This window comes from Meles meles, chromosome 3 (genome assembly GCF_922984935.1).
Source record: "Meles meles chromosome 3, mMelMel3.1 paternal haplotype, whole genome shotgun sequence".
NCBI classification, from domain to species: Eukaryota; Metazoa; Chordata; class Mammalia; order Carnivora; family Mustelidae; genus Meles; species Meles meles.
In genome coordinates, this window is record NC_060068.1 from 43908687 (window position 1) to 43922320 (window position 13634).

Genomic DNA, 13634 nt, shown 5'->3' on the forward strand with positions numbered 1-13634 from the left:
GCTAGAAATCTGAAATCAAGATGACAATAGGGCTAAGATCCTCGGAAGTTTCTAGGGAAGAACCCTTCCTTGCTTCTTCCAACTTGTGGTGAACCATGGCTTTGGCAGGGTAACTGCAGTCTCTGCCTCAGCCTTCTTCCTTCCTGTGCTTATATCCAAGTGTCCCCCTGATGAGGACATCGGTCATATTAGATTGACGGTCACACTAATCCAGCATATCTACCTTTTAATTATCTCTTCAAAGACCCTGTTTCCATGTAAGGTTACATTCTGAGTTTGTAGTTGGACATAAATTTTAGAGAGATATTCTTCAATATACAAGGTAATTAGACCACAGATATAATTTAAAGAAGTTATTCTCTGAGTAACATTGCCTAGATAAGCCCTCCAAACACAGTAAACTTCAGACAACTATCATCTTGCATTTACTAACGTCATTATACGTTTGTATTACTAGGAGGGGGAAAAGTTTTATAGTGGGCTATTAACAGTGAAGAGAAATATAAAATAAAGACACTTGAAGCTGAGAGCTCTATTTTGACACACACTGACATGTATTCATTTGCTTTATGGGATATTTATTGAATGCAGATTGTTACCATTTATTGTTCCAAGCCCTAGGTATATAGGAATGAGGGAAACAGAGCCCCTGCCTCATAAATGGGAAAGCATCTGTGCCGGCATGCAATGTTAAGTGATAAGTAGATAAAGAGTTATGGGAAGTGTTGTTCAGGTACCATTTGAACAGATATGTGAATAGTAAGAGATGATCGATCATGTATATATTGGGGAGTACAGTGTGGCAGGAAAAGAAGAGCTTACGGGGTGCCTGGGTGGCTCAGCGGGTTAAAGCCTCTGCCTTCGGCTCCGGTCATGATCCCAGGGTCCTGGGATCGAGCCCCACATCGGGCTCTCTGCTCAGCGGGGAGCCTGCTTCCTCCTCTCTCTCTGCCTGCCTCTCTGCCTACTTGTGATCTCTATCTGTCAAATAAATAAATCTTAAAAAAAAAAAAAAAAAGAAGAGCTTACAGTGAAATAGCCCAAGCATCAGAAGGCAGTAAAGCTTAAAGAAGAACAGAGAGTGGCATTTCTTGATCTGGCTACGTTTTAAAAAAACTCATTGTGATGCTCTATGGAAAATCAGGAGTGGGGGAGCAAGTGACCAAGTTTGAGTGTAATACATAGGTGCTGCGGGTGAAACATGTTAGTGAATTGGTCAAAAGTTCTAAGAGTAGAAGTGGTAAGAAATGACTGGTCCTGAACATAGTTTTGCATTTAGAGCCGCAAGATTTGCTAAAGGACTGATTGTGAGCCATGAAGAAGGAGAAATGTGATAGAAGAATTCTTAAAAGTTTTAGTCCTCAGCAACCAACAAATGTGAAATTACACATGGTAATACAGGAAAGACTAAAGAAGTAAGTTTGAGAGGATATCAGAATTTTCGGGGTGCCTGGTGAGTGGCTCAGTGGGTTAAGCATCCAACTCTTGATCTCAGCTCAGGTCTTGATCTCTGGGTCATGAGTTAAAGTCCCTTGTTGGGCTCCACACTGGGCATGAAGCCTACTTAAAAAAAAAAATTCATTTTTAGTATGTCAAGTAGGAGGTTCATATACGAGCCTTGAGCTCAAGTTAGAGTAACAATTAGAAATTTAGAAGTTGTCAGCCCACAGAAGGTATTTAAAGAAATTATCCCAAATCAAGAATTTTCTATATTCATAAATATATTAAATACATAATCAGTCCCAATGCAGTCATCATCAAATATTTATGAAGTGTTCGCTCTTAGCCAAGAAGTGGTGGAAGGTTCTGAAAATACAGTAGAGATATTAGACTTTCAAAATACAAATATTTAATACCAGATAATTTACATCTCTATTAACTGGAATTTTAAACATTACAATAGTTACCAATTGTATCACCCAGCTGAGCACTCTCGTGTTTTTGATTCATATTAATTATTTAGCTAGATAATTTAACCTCTTTGAAAACATGAGCTATGTTGCATTTTTTATATATCTCACAAGACGCCTTCCAGAGTTCTGGAAAGATACTAAGTCCCCGAAGAATATTTGTCGGTTGATTACATGACAAATTCATTTATTTCAGAGACAGTTGTATTTTGCATCATGAGTTTTCTTTTTCTTTATCATAGATTATACAAGTGACTTATCTAATGAGAATAATATCAAACTCCTGTTTCCTAACTCTCATTTTTAAAAATTATGATACATTTTCTTTTATTCACTTAATGGCACTCTTTTGTTTTTATTCCTATGTTTGTTGTTTCAATTTGCAGCCTGATTCTACTGCAGGTGAAAGAGCAGTTGCCAGACTAGCAGTGCATCCTCTTCTGAAGAAAAAAATAGATGTGCTAAAAGGTATGTATTAAATGACTTTTAAGCCGTGTACGTAAATGCACTTGTGTATATGACCTGGAGTACGTGGCTATTCTTTTATTTCTTTGGGAGTTTTTTTGTTTGTTTTGAGAACCTTTTATAAATATCTCCTTCAAATATTTTTAAATGTGGGAAGGTGTCTAAAAATATGGAAGTTATCTGAAGTCTAATTAAATCTGTGTTCTTTCCTAAGTTCTAATATCTGAATACATTTATATTATATATAACATATTCATGGTAATATTGAATATAATTGATTTGTTAAGTATTGATGTATGTATTGCTTTTGATGTTGCCACTTAGTCACGTAATTTTCATGTGTGAAAATAATCTATGTTGAAAGAATTAAATTTACTGTCACAGATTAGAACATATTTTTAGGTCTGAAAACATAGTTTGTAATGCACCATAATCATATCAATACGTTATTGCTAAAGAAATTAAAGTTGCTATTTAATTTTATTTATTTGTATTCAAGTGAAGGTTTTTTTTTTTAAGATGTGTCCATTTTTCTCTCTCTCTTTTTTTTTAAAGACTTTTATTTATTTATTTGACAGACAGAGATCACAAGTAGGCAGAGAGGCAGGCAGAGAGAGAGGGGGGGAAGCAGGCTCCCTGCCTAGCAGAGAGCCCGATGTGGGACTTGATCCCAGGACCCTGGGATCATGACCTGAGCTGAAGGCAGAGGCTTTAACCCACTGAGCCACCCAGGCACCCCTCAAGTGAAGTTTTTACTATTTTTCATAGCATCAAGGCCTGGAAGGATGGTTAATTTTAAGAGTTTTAAAGTGAATACTTCTGAGTATTTCTTCCAGTTTCAGTTTTTGAAGTCAGTAAAATTCTTTTGTGAGTTCAGACCATGATATATATTTAATCTAATTGCAGTTATCCTCTTAAGTGTTTGCAAATAATTTAATAAGTACTGTACTGAAGTGGTTATGTTTTGTATTATTTGTTTTAATGATGAAACAAATCATGTGCTTTTCTGTTGTAGCTGCTGTCAAAGCCTTTAAAGATGCAAGACAAAATGTTGTTGAAGTTACATCATCAGAGATTGCTTTAGAAGAAAATCATTCCAAGGACACTTTGTGTTCAAATGATGATGCCAGTAAGTTACAGCATGAAGGAACTATTATCAGTGAGCAAAAAGAGAAAGAAGCCAAAATATTGGCAAGGAAACCAATAAATTCAAAAGAAAAAAGAACCAAGATGAAACATGGACCCAATGCTGTAGACATTCCAAATTCTCCATCAAAGCCTTCTGAAAGGGCTGGTATAGTTTCCTCTGAGCCCCAGAAGATACCTGCTGACCCAAAAATGAAAACCTTCAGTAAAACCAAAAAAGGGAAAGAGCCCAGTAGCTCCCTTGACGATAACAGTGGTGGAGAAGAATTACAAGAAGAAGAAAAGGAGTATTTTGATGATAGCACAGAGGAAAGGTTTTACAAACAGTCCTCCATGTCTGAGGATAGTGACAGTGGTGATGACTTCTTCATTGGGAAAGTCAGGCGGACACGAAAGAAGGAAAGTAGCTGCCATTCTTCAGTTAAGGAACAAAAGCCCCCCGAAAAAGTGTTACCTGAGGAAGATACACTCGAAACCCATCAGAGTATAAGAAATGACATAAACAAGCCAAGTACAGAATCAAGGAGGTTTGAGTCTGTGTTTTTCCATTCTTTATCGGGATCTAAAAATTCTAGAAGGTAAGAGTTGTTTTTTTTCTATCCTGAAATAATTGTTCGTTTTTAACTCTTTTTTTGAGGGTAAGGAATATCTGTACATCCTAGCAATGGCAGAAGAGAATCTCTCCCATATCTACATGTAGTTTATACAACACATCCTGTGTTTAGACTTGGTTCTTTCAAACTTTATACTTGGATAGTATATGCAAATAAATACAGCGGTGCCACATCAGTCCTGTAGTTAAATAATTTGTCTAGCAAATTTCAGTTTATCCCTCTGATTGTCAGAGTTTTCAAACTTTGAGTTTGCTTTTGGTGAAAACTTTTTGAAAACATCTCATATCTTACTCTTTAAACAGAACTTTCTGAAAGGAATGGTGGTTCTTTTTTTTTTTTTTTTCTTTTCTTGATAACTGATGGCCATTATTGTAAACAGCAGTCATTTCCTTGTGCATTGCTCTTTCAGTATATACAGCTGTTAGCTCTAACCGCAAGTTTCTCCAGACTCCTTTGTATCTGGTAATGTTGCTGTCTCTGTCCCTGCTGTTAACCACCACCTTTTTTTTTTTTTTTAAGATTTTATTTATTTATTTGTCAGAGAGAGAGTACGCGCACAAGCAGGCAGAGGCGGAAAGAGAAACAGGGTCCCCACCGGGCAAGGAGCCCGATACAGGACTCAATCCCAGGACCCTGGGATCATGACCTGAGCTGAAGGCAGCGGCTCAACCGACTGAGCCACCCAGGCGTCCCTAACCACCACCTTCCTCAGCTCTTCTGTTAAAAACCATATAGGTTTCATTTCATTTGTAGCTCTAATCTGGGAGGGAATATTTTCACATTTTAGGATAAATATCATGGTTAGCTAATTTCTTCAGTAATAGCTACCTTCTTCAGAAAACTTTTTTTTTCTATTTATGTGTAAGTGAGGGATAATTTTTAATAGAATAGAAACACATGACATATACATTTTCCAAAGAAGAGTATGGAAAAGATACAAGCCATGTCTGAAACCTTATAATTAATTAAAAAAAAATTTATATCTCCCAAACATGCTTCAGAAGGCTCCATTTTTTTCCCTCACTTGAGAATAACACACCATTATGCTTTCCATCTCCCACAAAATGAATTTGTGTAATATGTGACTCATTCCTTCTTTAAGAAGACTTTTGAAATTCTTTGTCTGGACAATCCTCAAGAGTAAACACAAGTAACCAGGATAGGATATATTATGACCAGAGGTCCCCGTAAGGGCGGTGAGAAGGAAAGTCCCATGTTTCTGCGGTATTGTTGGGGTCTCATAAACTTTGATACAACTAAAACCTTGGGTTTTATCATTTTTTTATTGATTGCTGGTGGGATGAGGGAGTTCATTAGTCCTTTGAGTGAGTTTTATCCCTAGTTTTGTTTTGTTTTGTTTACATTATCTTCTTAAGGTCAATTATCTTTTTCAAGTTCTAATGATCTTTTTCTTTTTTTAGAAATTACAGAGAACAGGCTCCAAAAAACAAAACCCGAGGTATGTATTAATAGCTGCCTGTCCTTGATAAGAAATTGACTAATGCTTTGCCAGAGTAGAAGGATGAAAAGTTTTCGTTGCTAAATAGCCTGAATGAAATACCTACCCACAGGAAGGGGACAAGAAGATCTTTCAATTATCAGTATAATTTTTATATTTTAATTGCTTGTGTATTTGTTTTTACCTATCTACTACTAGTATGAAAGACATAAGCAAAACTTACCAGGAAATATTGGGTCTATTTGATTTATCTTTAACTAAACTAGGACATTCCTTACACTTTAAGTACAACTTTAAGTTATATCTTAGCATCATGTCATTAAACATTCAGTAACAAGTATGTTACTTTCTAGGTTCAGGGTAAAATCAAAGGATTTTCACATTAATTCATAACAAATCACATTACATATATTTGGGTAGGCTGACTTCTGTACATAATTCCAAACTCTCGCTGGCTTAAAATAATAAAAATATATTTTTCGTGTGCTACACAGTCCATTGTGAGTTGGCAGAGGGGCCGTGTTTCATACAGTAATTCAGGAATCAGGCTCCTTCCATCTTTTAGCTCCTTCCTCCTGCAGTTTCTAGATAGTCGTCCAGAAGGGAAGAGTACATGGACAGTTTTGCAGGAGGTTTTCATGGGCCAGGTCTGAATGTGGCAGGAATCAGTTCTGCTCACTCACATTTCATTAGCCAGAATTCAATTATATGACATCATCTAACCACAAGGGCGCTAAGAAATGCAATCTAAGTGTGTGGTTAGGAGGAAAAAGGAAGTCAAATTTCTTAAACACATAACTCTCTGCCAGTGACTATCCTTTCTCTCACCAGGTGCTCATTTCACTGTCCCTCCCACACAGAGACCATTTTTATCTCCTTCCCAAGGAAGCCAGCTCATAGTCCCACCCAGTCCCTGCATCCAAGCTCAAAGCCCAGCATCATCCACCAGTGATGTGATACTTAAACCATCCAGTCTCACAGATGTGACTGTTCAAAATTTGATGACCTGGTCACTGAAAGACAGACTGCCTGTCCCCAGCTCATACCAAATATTTATTTAGTGGCAGATCAGAGACAAGGTAACCATAATACAAACTTGGAAAATTGGGAGGTACATAACATGTCTGCTACCTGAACAAAAGTGTGAACAATCTGGAGGAACTTCTTTATCCCTTGTTCTTCGTGTTTTCAGACTCTGGTCTGGGGAGGTCTGTGTTCCATGGGCACATCTGAAGTGGACATTTGGTATAATTTCCTTGGGAGTTGCCCCAAGTGACTGATAAAAACACAGGGTCCTAAAGGTAGTTCGAAGTCTTTAATATTCAAGAGAGAGTTTTTCAGCCCAGATGTAGGATTTCTTCCACAACACAGGTCTCTCAGAAATGTAATGGATTTCTGACTTCTTGGTTTCCATTTAGTCCATCCATGAGCTAGTGACCGCACCAACAATTTTCCCCTAGAGCTAATTCTCAAACTTGCCTTCTTTGTGTTTGAGGGTATTTTTTCCCATCCCTGCCATCATTTAGTATCTGCTGTGTTAAGATTCTCAGGTTTGGTTGAGAAGAGTATACTTGACTTGTAACTCTGCTCGGGGGCTAGATCTCCATAGACCTTTCCTGCTTAAAATCTTTCTCAGTCTTATCTCTTACTGTTTGAAGTCCAGAGGCTTTTCTAAACCTTAGTCCCCAAATATCTGGACACTCTGTTCCCTTCAGTTTCTGCCTGTGTGCTGGCCAGTTCTTTCTCTGTTCTTAGTCCATTGCCAAAGAGCCATCAGTACACTAATATTTTTATTCTTTCCACCCACTTATTCTCGTGCTGCAAACTCCATAGGACCATAGCCTGCTCCCCAAGTTCTCACTGGCCATAGTTTTACCCAGTCCTTAGCATAAGAGGCATGTACACTTTGCAACCTAAAGTGTCCATTTTCTTACCACCTACCACTGAACTGTGAAGCCACTGCCAAATTTGTATGCTGTTTTTATGGTTGTATCCTCCTTCCGAGTACCACTTTGGTATTCTTTGTAGTAGACTGCGTGCTTTAACAAGTAACTACCACATCCTGCTGATTCATTTCTCATTCCTCACCGTCTGTCCGCTGCTTGTACTTCTTCCTTCTTTTGCCTCCAGGAGTTTGCTGTGCTCCCTACCGGCAGAGAGAGAGGATTAAAGGATCAAGCCTGAGGTGTTTATAGCCAGGCCTTTTGTTCTTATGCCATTAGCTGGAACTCAGCTACATGGCCTCATCTAACTGTAGTCAGGATGGGCAATACATCCACGTTATGCACCTAGTAGGAAAAGAAAACTAGGTCTGGTAGACACATGGCAATCTGCCTCACTGACCTATATTCATCAGCTGGAGAACTGTAAACTTCAGGCATTCCCGCGTTTTTCCCATAAGACCCAAGTGATAAAAGGGTTTTTGTATTTGCTTAGCTTATATATTTATAGTATTTATCAGTTTGGTTACACATATCAGTTTACTTTCCATAATTATATAAAATATATTAATTTAGAATCCTGCCTTATTTGAATCCCATTTTTTATGTGACAGATTCATTTAACATTTAAATTCTTGGTTCTTCATTACTAGAGCCGTCCTGAGTATTATGTGAGGTTTTTAGACCACATGTGATTTGTACAAGATTCAGGACATTTTGAATTCCTTGTACAATAATATTTTGGAAATGTTATCCCAAACCGTGTGCATTTGTTTGTATAACATTATGACATTGGCTTTTTAAGAAGATTGTCAAAAGGCTTGTGACAGTGAGTGTCACTCTAACCTGCAGTGGAGAACGCATGCATCCCTAGGACTACTTCAAAAAAAAAAAAAAATCTATATTTTTGTCTCCCCTTCTTCCCCCCTGATTCTAGAAATATGTATTGTTTCATGTGTTTTCTGACTGGTGTGTCTCTCCCAAATACTACTTCATTGTTCAAAATAACGTAATGTAAAGGATCTTATAACATAAAGTATCTTATAACATCCACCTCTTATCTGGTAGATAAGAAGAACCTTGTCTTCTATTTGAGTAAATTTGGTAATTTATGATAATTTTATGTTTAGTAATAGAAGGCAGTGGATTTAATTAGTAGCCCTTTAAAACTACATCTCTCCCATAAGTGTCGTCAAATCCAATATCTTAGTAAATACATGTGAATTTTCTGGCTACATCTGCTCCATATACAGTTATCTTAAGCTAAGATGCCCTTTTGGGACTTTTTTGGCCTTCCATGTCATCTGCATTCTTTCTTTTCTTACTGCAAATGTAAATAAGATAGCACAACATATATTAGGAGACAAACAACAAACATCTGTTTAAAAGATTGGGAAGAAAGATGATAGAATAGAAAGCATGTGTCCCAGAATTGTCTATTGATAGGTATATTTCAATTTCACAGTGTTCCTTGTTGGACTTAGATTTTTAAACTGTGATGTATTCCGTTAAAGTAAAACTAAATTCCTTCCTTATATACTAATGTGAGAAAATGAAGTGTGTTTCTCTCATATGCTATGTAGGTATATGGTTCTTTCTCACTGTTTTTGCTTTCTCCTCCCAGGTTTTCAGCAGAATGAACCTCAGCTCAAGAATCTGTTTAATAAGAGTGCACAAGAAGGATTTCAAAATACAAAACAGCAATCACAGCTGCCTCTTCATCCTTCGTGGGAAGCAAGCAGGAGGCGAAAAGAACAGCAATCTAAAATTGCTGTGTTTCAGGGGAAAAAAATTACATTTGATGATTGATTAGTACAGTGCCTCGTTTTGTGAACCAGCCCATTATTAAAGTTATGTTTCCATAAGGCAACTTCAAATCAAGTATTAATATACCCATGCTGTTACCTCTGTGAAAGAATTTTTAGATTATAGCTATCCAGACTTCTTCATTTGTGTTTAACATGAAGGGTATTTCACAGGTTTAACTCTGTCTTGCCTTGAAAATAAATTTTGAGAAGATACATTAAAATAATAATGGAAAATATAATGAAATTGTAGTAATTTAAAAGAGATCACCTTTGCTGAAAGTTATTCTTAGCAAAGCTAAGATAGTAACTTTATATGGGTATAGAGATAATAAATTAACAAATATTCTTATTTTGTTTGTAATTATTTATGGTCCACTTTTTGTCTGTCTTAAAATAGATGCCAGGCAGTTTTTGATTTCAGAATTATGTCTCGGTCTTTTAGGCAACATGCATGTTTAAATGTAGCAACACAACCAGTAATTCGTTATAAATGTCACTGCATAGAAATATTTGTTTAAATCAAGAATGTATAACATGCAGTTACTTGACCATGTACTTTTATAGAAACATTTTTTTGTGGAATCATGGATTAGAATTCAAAAGGATAAACTCTGAAGGAGGTATGATTGAATAAGCATTTCCAGATAACTGAATGCTGTGATAAGATGACTCACTGAGGAAGGAACTACCCTCTATGGAGTACTGTTATTTCAAAGAAAAACGGGATTTTAAAAATCCTTGCAGATGTTTCGCTTTCACTTCTCTGGAAGAAATTAAGTGTTCTTGGTTAACTAAACAAAGATAACTAAATTCCATCTTACTGTTAATGGCAGGGAAACCCCCCTTGTTTGCAGGAATTCATAAGCTGTGAAGAGTCATTTCTGTCATTTCCAAGAGCTTAAGAATTTAGATAACCAGAGCAATGGAATTCAAGAGATTATACAGAAGAAATTATTTTTACTGTGTTGAAAGCAGAATTTTTTTCTACTTTTGTCTTTTAAATTGTGCAAAATTAATTTCATTGAAATTTTAATTATGAAAAATTATTACAGGAAAAATGGAAGAAAAATGGCTCCATGGCTATCCAGATTTAGCCAGACTGCGAGGTTGACGGCAGTGTCCTCCAGACTACCAAGTCTGGCAAAGGCTTCTTACCCTACTGCACAGAGTTAGGGTCCAGCCACAGAGTTAGAAGAGCCCCCACAAGACCACTCTCACTTCTGACAGCAGCTACAGGTTTGGAGATAGAGTTGGTCAGGGGTGGGTTCCCCAAACACCCTCAGGTTCTCAAGTTTGCTAGAAAACCCCCGGAACTTACTGAAGCCTACTTATATACACACACTGAAACCTACTCAGAAGTCATTGTTTATTACAGGGAAAGGGTTTAATTTGTACAAATTAAAACCTGTCAGAAGATGCATAGACCATGGAGGGTTCTAACACAAAGCCTCTGTTGTCCTCAGGACGCCTTACCATCCTGGCATCGATGTGCATTGGGTATTGCCAGTCTCAGAAGCTCATTGAAGTTTTGGTATGCAGATTTTTTTGTTGTGGCTGCAGTATGTAAGCATCAGCATACATTTGATTGCTCAAATTATTGTTCCAGAAATGACTGCTAACACATGACCTCAAATCCCCCATCCTCAGTTACATGGTTTGTCTTTTTTAGTGTAGCCAGCTGCTGTCCTAAACAAACGTACTTCTATCAGGTATTACATAGATGCCTCCAAGAAACCAAAGGCAAAGGCAGTTCTCTTTTTGGGCAAAGCCAAATTCTTTATCACACGAAGTCCTTCACCCGGGTTCTCCAGTCGATAACATTTTATCTCATTTGCTTTATCCTCAGCTCTCATCCTTCTACCTCTACCTTCCTCCTCACCTTCATTCTCCTACTCTTCTCTTTTCCCCCCCTCTCTCTTTGCTGTTGTTTCTGTTGTAATATTGCATATGTCTTCTTATCATGTTGAGGTTTTTCTCTACTTCCTTGAACATACAGAATATTAGTGGCCATTTTAATGATCTTGTCTGCAACTGTTCTCCATTTGGGGCAGTTTTACCCTTAGGGTACATTTGGCAATGTCTGCAGACATTGTGTGTCCTATCTAGTGGATATAGGCCAGGGGTACTACTAAACATTCTACATTTTATACAACAAAGAATTATCAAGTACAAAGGGTCTGCAGTGCTGAGATTGGGAAAGCTTAGCCCAGGGCCCATTTGAATCCAGAGGCATTACCATTTTAAGCACTCTGCCTAATGCTTTTTCTACTAGCAAATCTTTCTGTTACATCCAGTGAGATGAGAATACAAACTATACCTGGCCCAGTGTCAGTTGCTTCACAAACTCCTTTCTAGTGAATTTTTTCCCCTGGCCTTGGTAGTTTCCTCACACGCATTGCACAGATCAGTCTTACACCATAGTCGTAAGGGGATCCTTCCAAAGATCGCCAGATCTCCAGCTTTTCTTTCTGTTCTTCTCATCCTCTCTTATATTTTGCCTCACAAATTCTAGTCATAGTAGCCTATGCAAACCCTAAACTCTGTCTCTTCAGGAAGGCCACGGAGTTACCTGGTATTCCTTCCCTCTGTAGCATAGTTTGGAAACTTCATGCAGTGTGCTAAAACACTCAACTGGTTTTCACTCTCTCAGGTATTACTGTGCTCTACTGCTTTTTGTCCATTGTCTGAAAACCTAAATCATATTTTATTTAATCCTTTGTTCTAGTTATTTAATCTAGGATGGGAAATCCGATTCCTATCACTACAGAAGTAGAAATCCGTTATTTATTTTGAGGCTCAGATTGTCCTTAATTTGGCCAGTGGGGGCCAACTCAGGCCGTATAGTGTGTCCTTTTGCCATCTAACAATGAGAAAGATGGTTCCCGTTATCCACAGTATGTTTACTTGTTTTCTCAACCCTAGAATACCACAGAAGTTAGTTTCAGAGTTTCTGGCTGATGCGGAATACAAGTCTACTAGCCAAAGTTCAGTATATGTTTAAGAATTCTTTTTTCTTTAGCTTGAGGACATATGGTCTCAAAACTAAGTTTGAAAGTTAAGTGGGGTGATGTCAGCAAAAATGGTGGAGTAAAGATGTACAGAAATTATTTTCCCCATAAAAAGCAGTGAGGAAACTATGTTATCACAGTCAACTTTTTTTGGAACTATGGAGTTAAGCACAGCTTTACTGCAATCCAGGGAGTATTTTTCAAGAAAAAAGAATGAATCTTGATAAGAACAGTGATCTTTGTGACATTTTAACTTTCCCTATTTTCATCTTTCACTCCTCAGATTCATGGTAGTTTTGAAAACCAACAGCCCATAATTACAGTGAAAACCAGAAGCCTGGCAGTCACTAGGAGAAGCAGAACAGGGTTGGATCCTCTTCAACAATATATTCACTGAGAATTATCATTATTGACCAATGTGGTAGTTCACTGAAAGACCCCACTTGACTGAGAACTGGCTCAGTGTGAAAGCCTTTTTCCTGATACCACTTTTCAAAAACAATCAGAGGTAATTGTTTGGCATCACAGTTGCTTGGGACAGTGAATAACAGTTGAGGCAAACATTTGTCAAAAAGCTTAAAACGAAATCTGGACAATTCGGTATCTTTAGGGATTTTAATAAGTTCTGATATATATTGGAATTAAGCAAGTCATGTGTGCTTACATAGTGCTGTGTGTGTATGTTCAGGGAAGAGCTGAGAAGGTCCTAAAATGTCACTTCAGCTGACCTTGAGGTTCTGTTCCAGCAGGAAATGAAGGCTCAGGTGGAATTGTCAACTTCCTGGCTATTGAAAGTGTGCCATAGCGCGTGCACATGCATGCGCGTGCACGCAATCTCTCCTTAAAATCACAGAAGTGCTCTCGGCATTTAAGGAAATCTGTCTTGTTATTAGTGTGCCACTAAACTAATGAAGCAGAAACTTTAATGGCCACATACAACAAAGAATACAGACTTCAAAGTTCAAAACAATCCACTAAACAAAAACAAAAAACAACAAGCCCTAGGGAGGGGGAGTATCTGATTTTTAGATATGCACTATATATATAATTATATTACTTAAAATCAGTTTTGGGGGTGCCTGCGTGGCTCAGTGGATTAAGCCTCTGCCTTCGGCTCAGGTCATGATCCCAGGGTCCTGGGATCGAGCCCCACATCAGACTCTGCTCAGCAGGGAGCCTGCTTCCTCCTCTTTCTCTGCCTGTCTCTCTTCCTACTTGTGATCTGTCTGTTAAATAAATAAATAAAATCTTTTTTTAAAAAAGACCAGTTTATTTTTCAAGAAC

The 13634-nt window shown here is 37.6% G+C and overlaps 1 protein-coding gene across 5 annotated transcripts in view; it reads left to right on the plus strand.

Moving 5' to 3' along the window:
* The window catches only part of SRFBP1 (serum response factor binding protein 1), a 79138-nt gene that overhangs the window by 60085 nt on the left and 5419 nt on the right, over positions 1 to 13634 (plus strand). For 3 of the 5 annotated variants that reach the window (XM_045999809.1, XM_045999810.1, XM_045999812.1), the window contains 4 exons: positions 2297 to 2378; positions 3391 to 4099; positions 5557 to 5594; positions 9159 to 13447. In XM_045999809.1, the coding sequence (XP_045855765.1) occupies positions 2297 to 2378; positions 3391 to 4099; positions 5557 to 5594; positions 9159 to 9343 (1014 nt within the window). In that variant the 3' untranslated portion in view covers positions 9344 to 13447. Of the gene's footprint in view, positions 1 to 2296; positions 2379 to 3390; positions 4100 to 5556; positions 5595 to 9158; positions 13448 to 13634 lie in introns of those variants that run through there. The other 2 variants (XR_006817722.1, XR_006817721.1) reach the window with 2 other exon arrangements.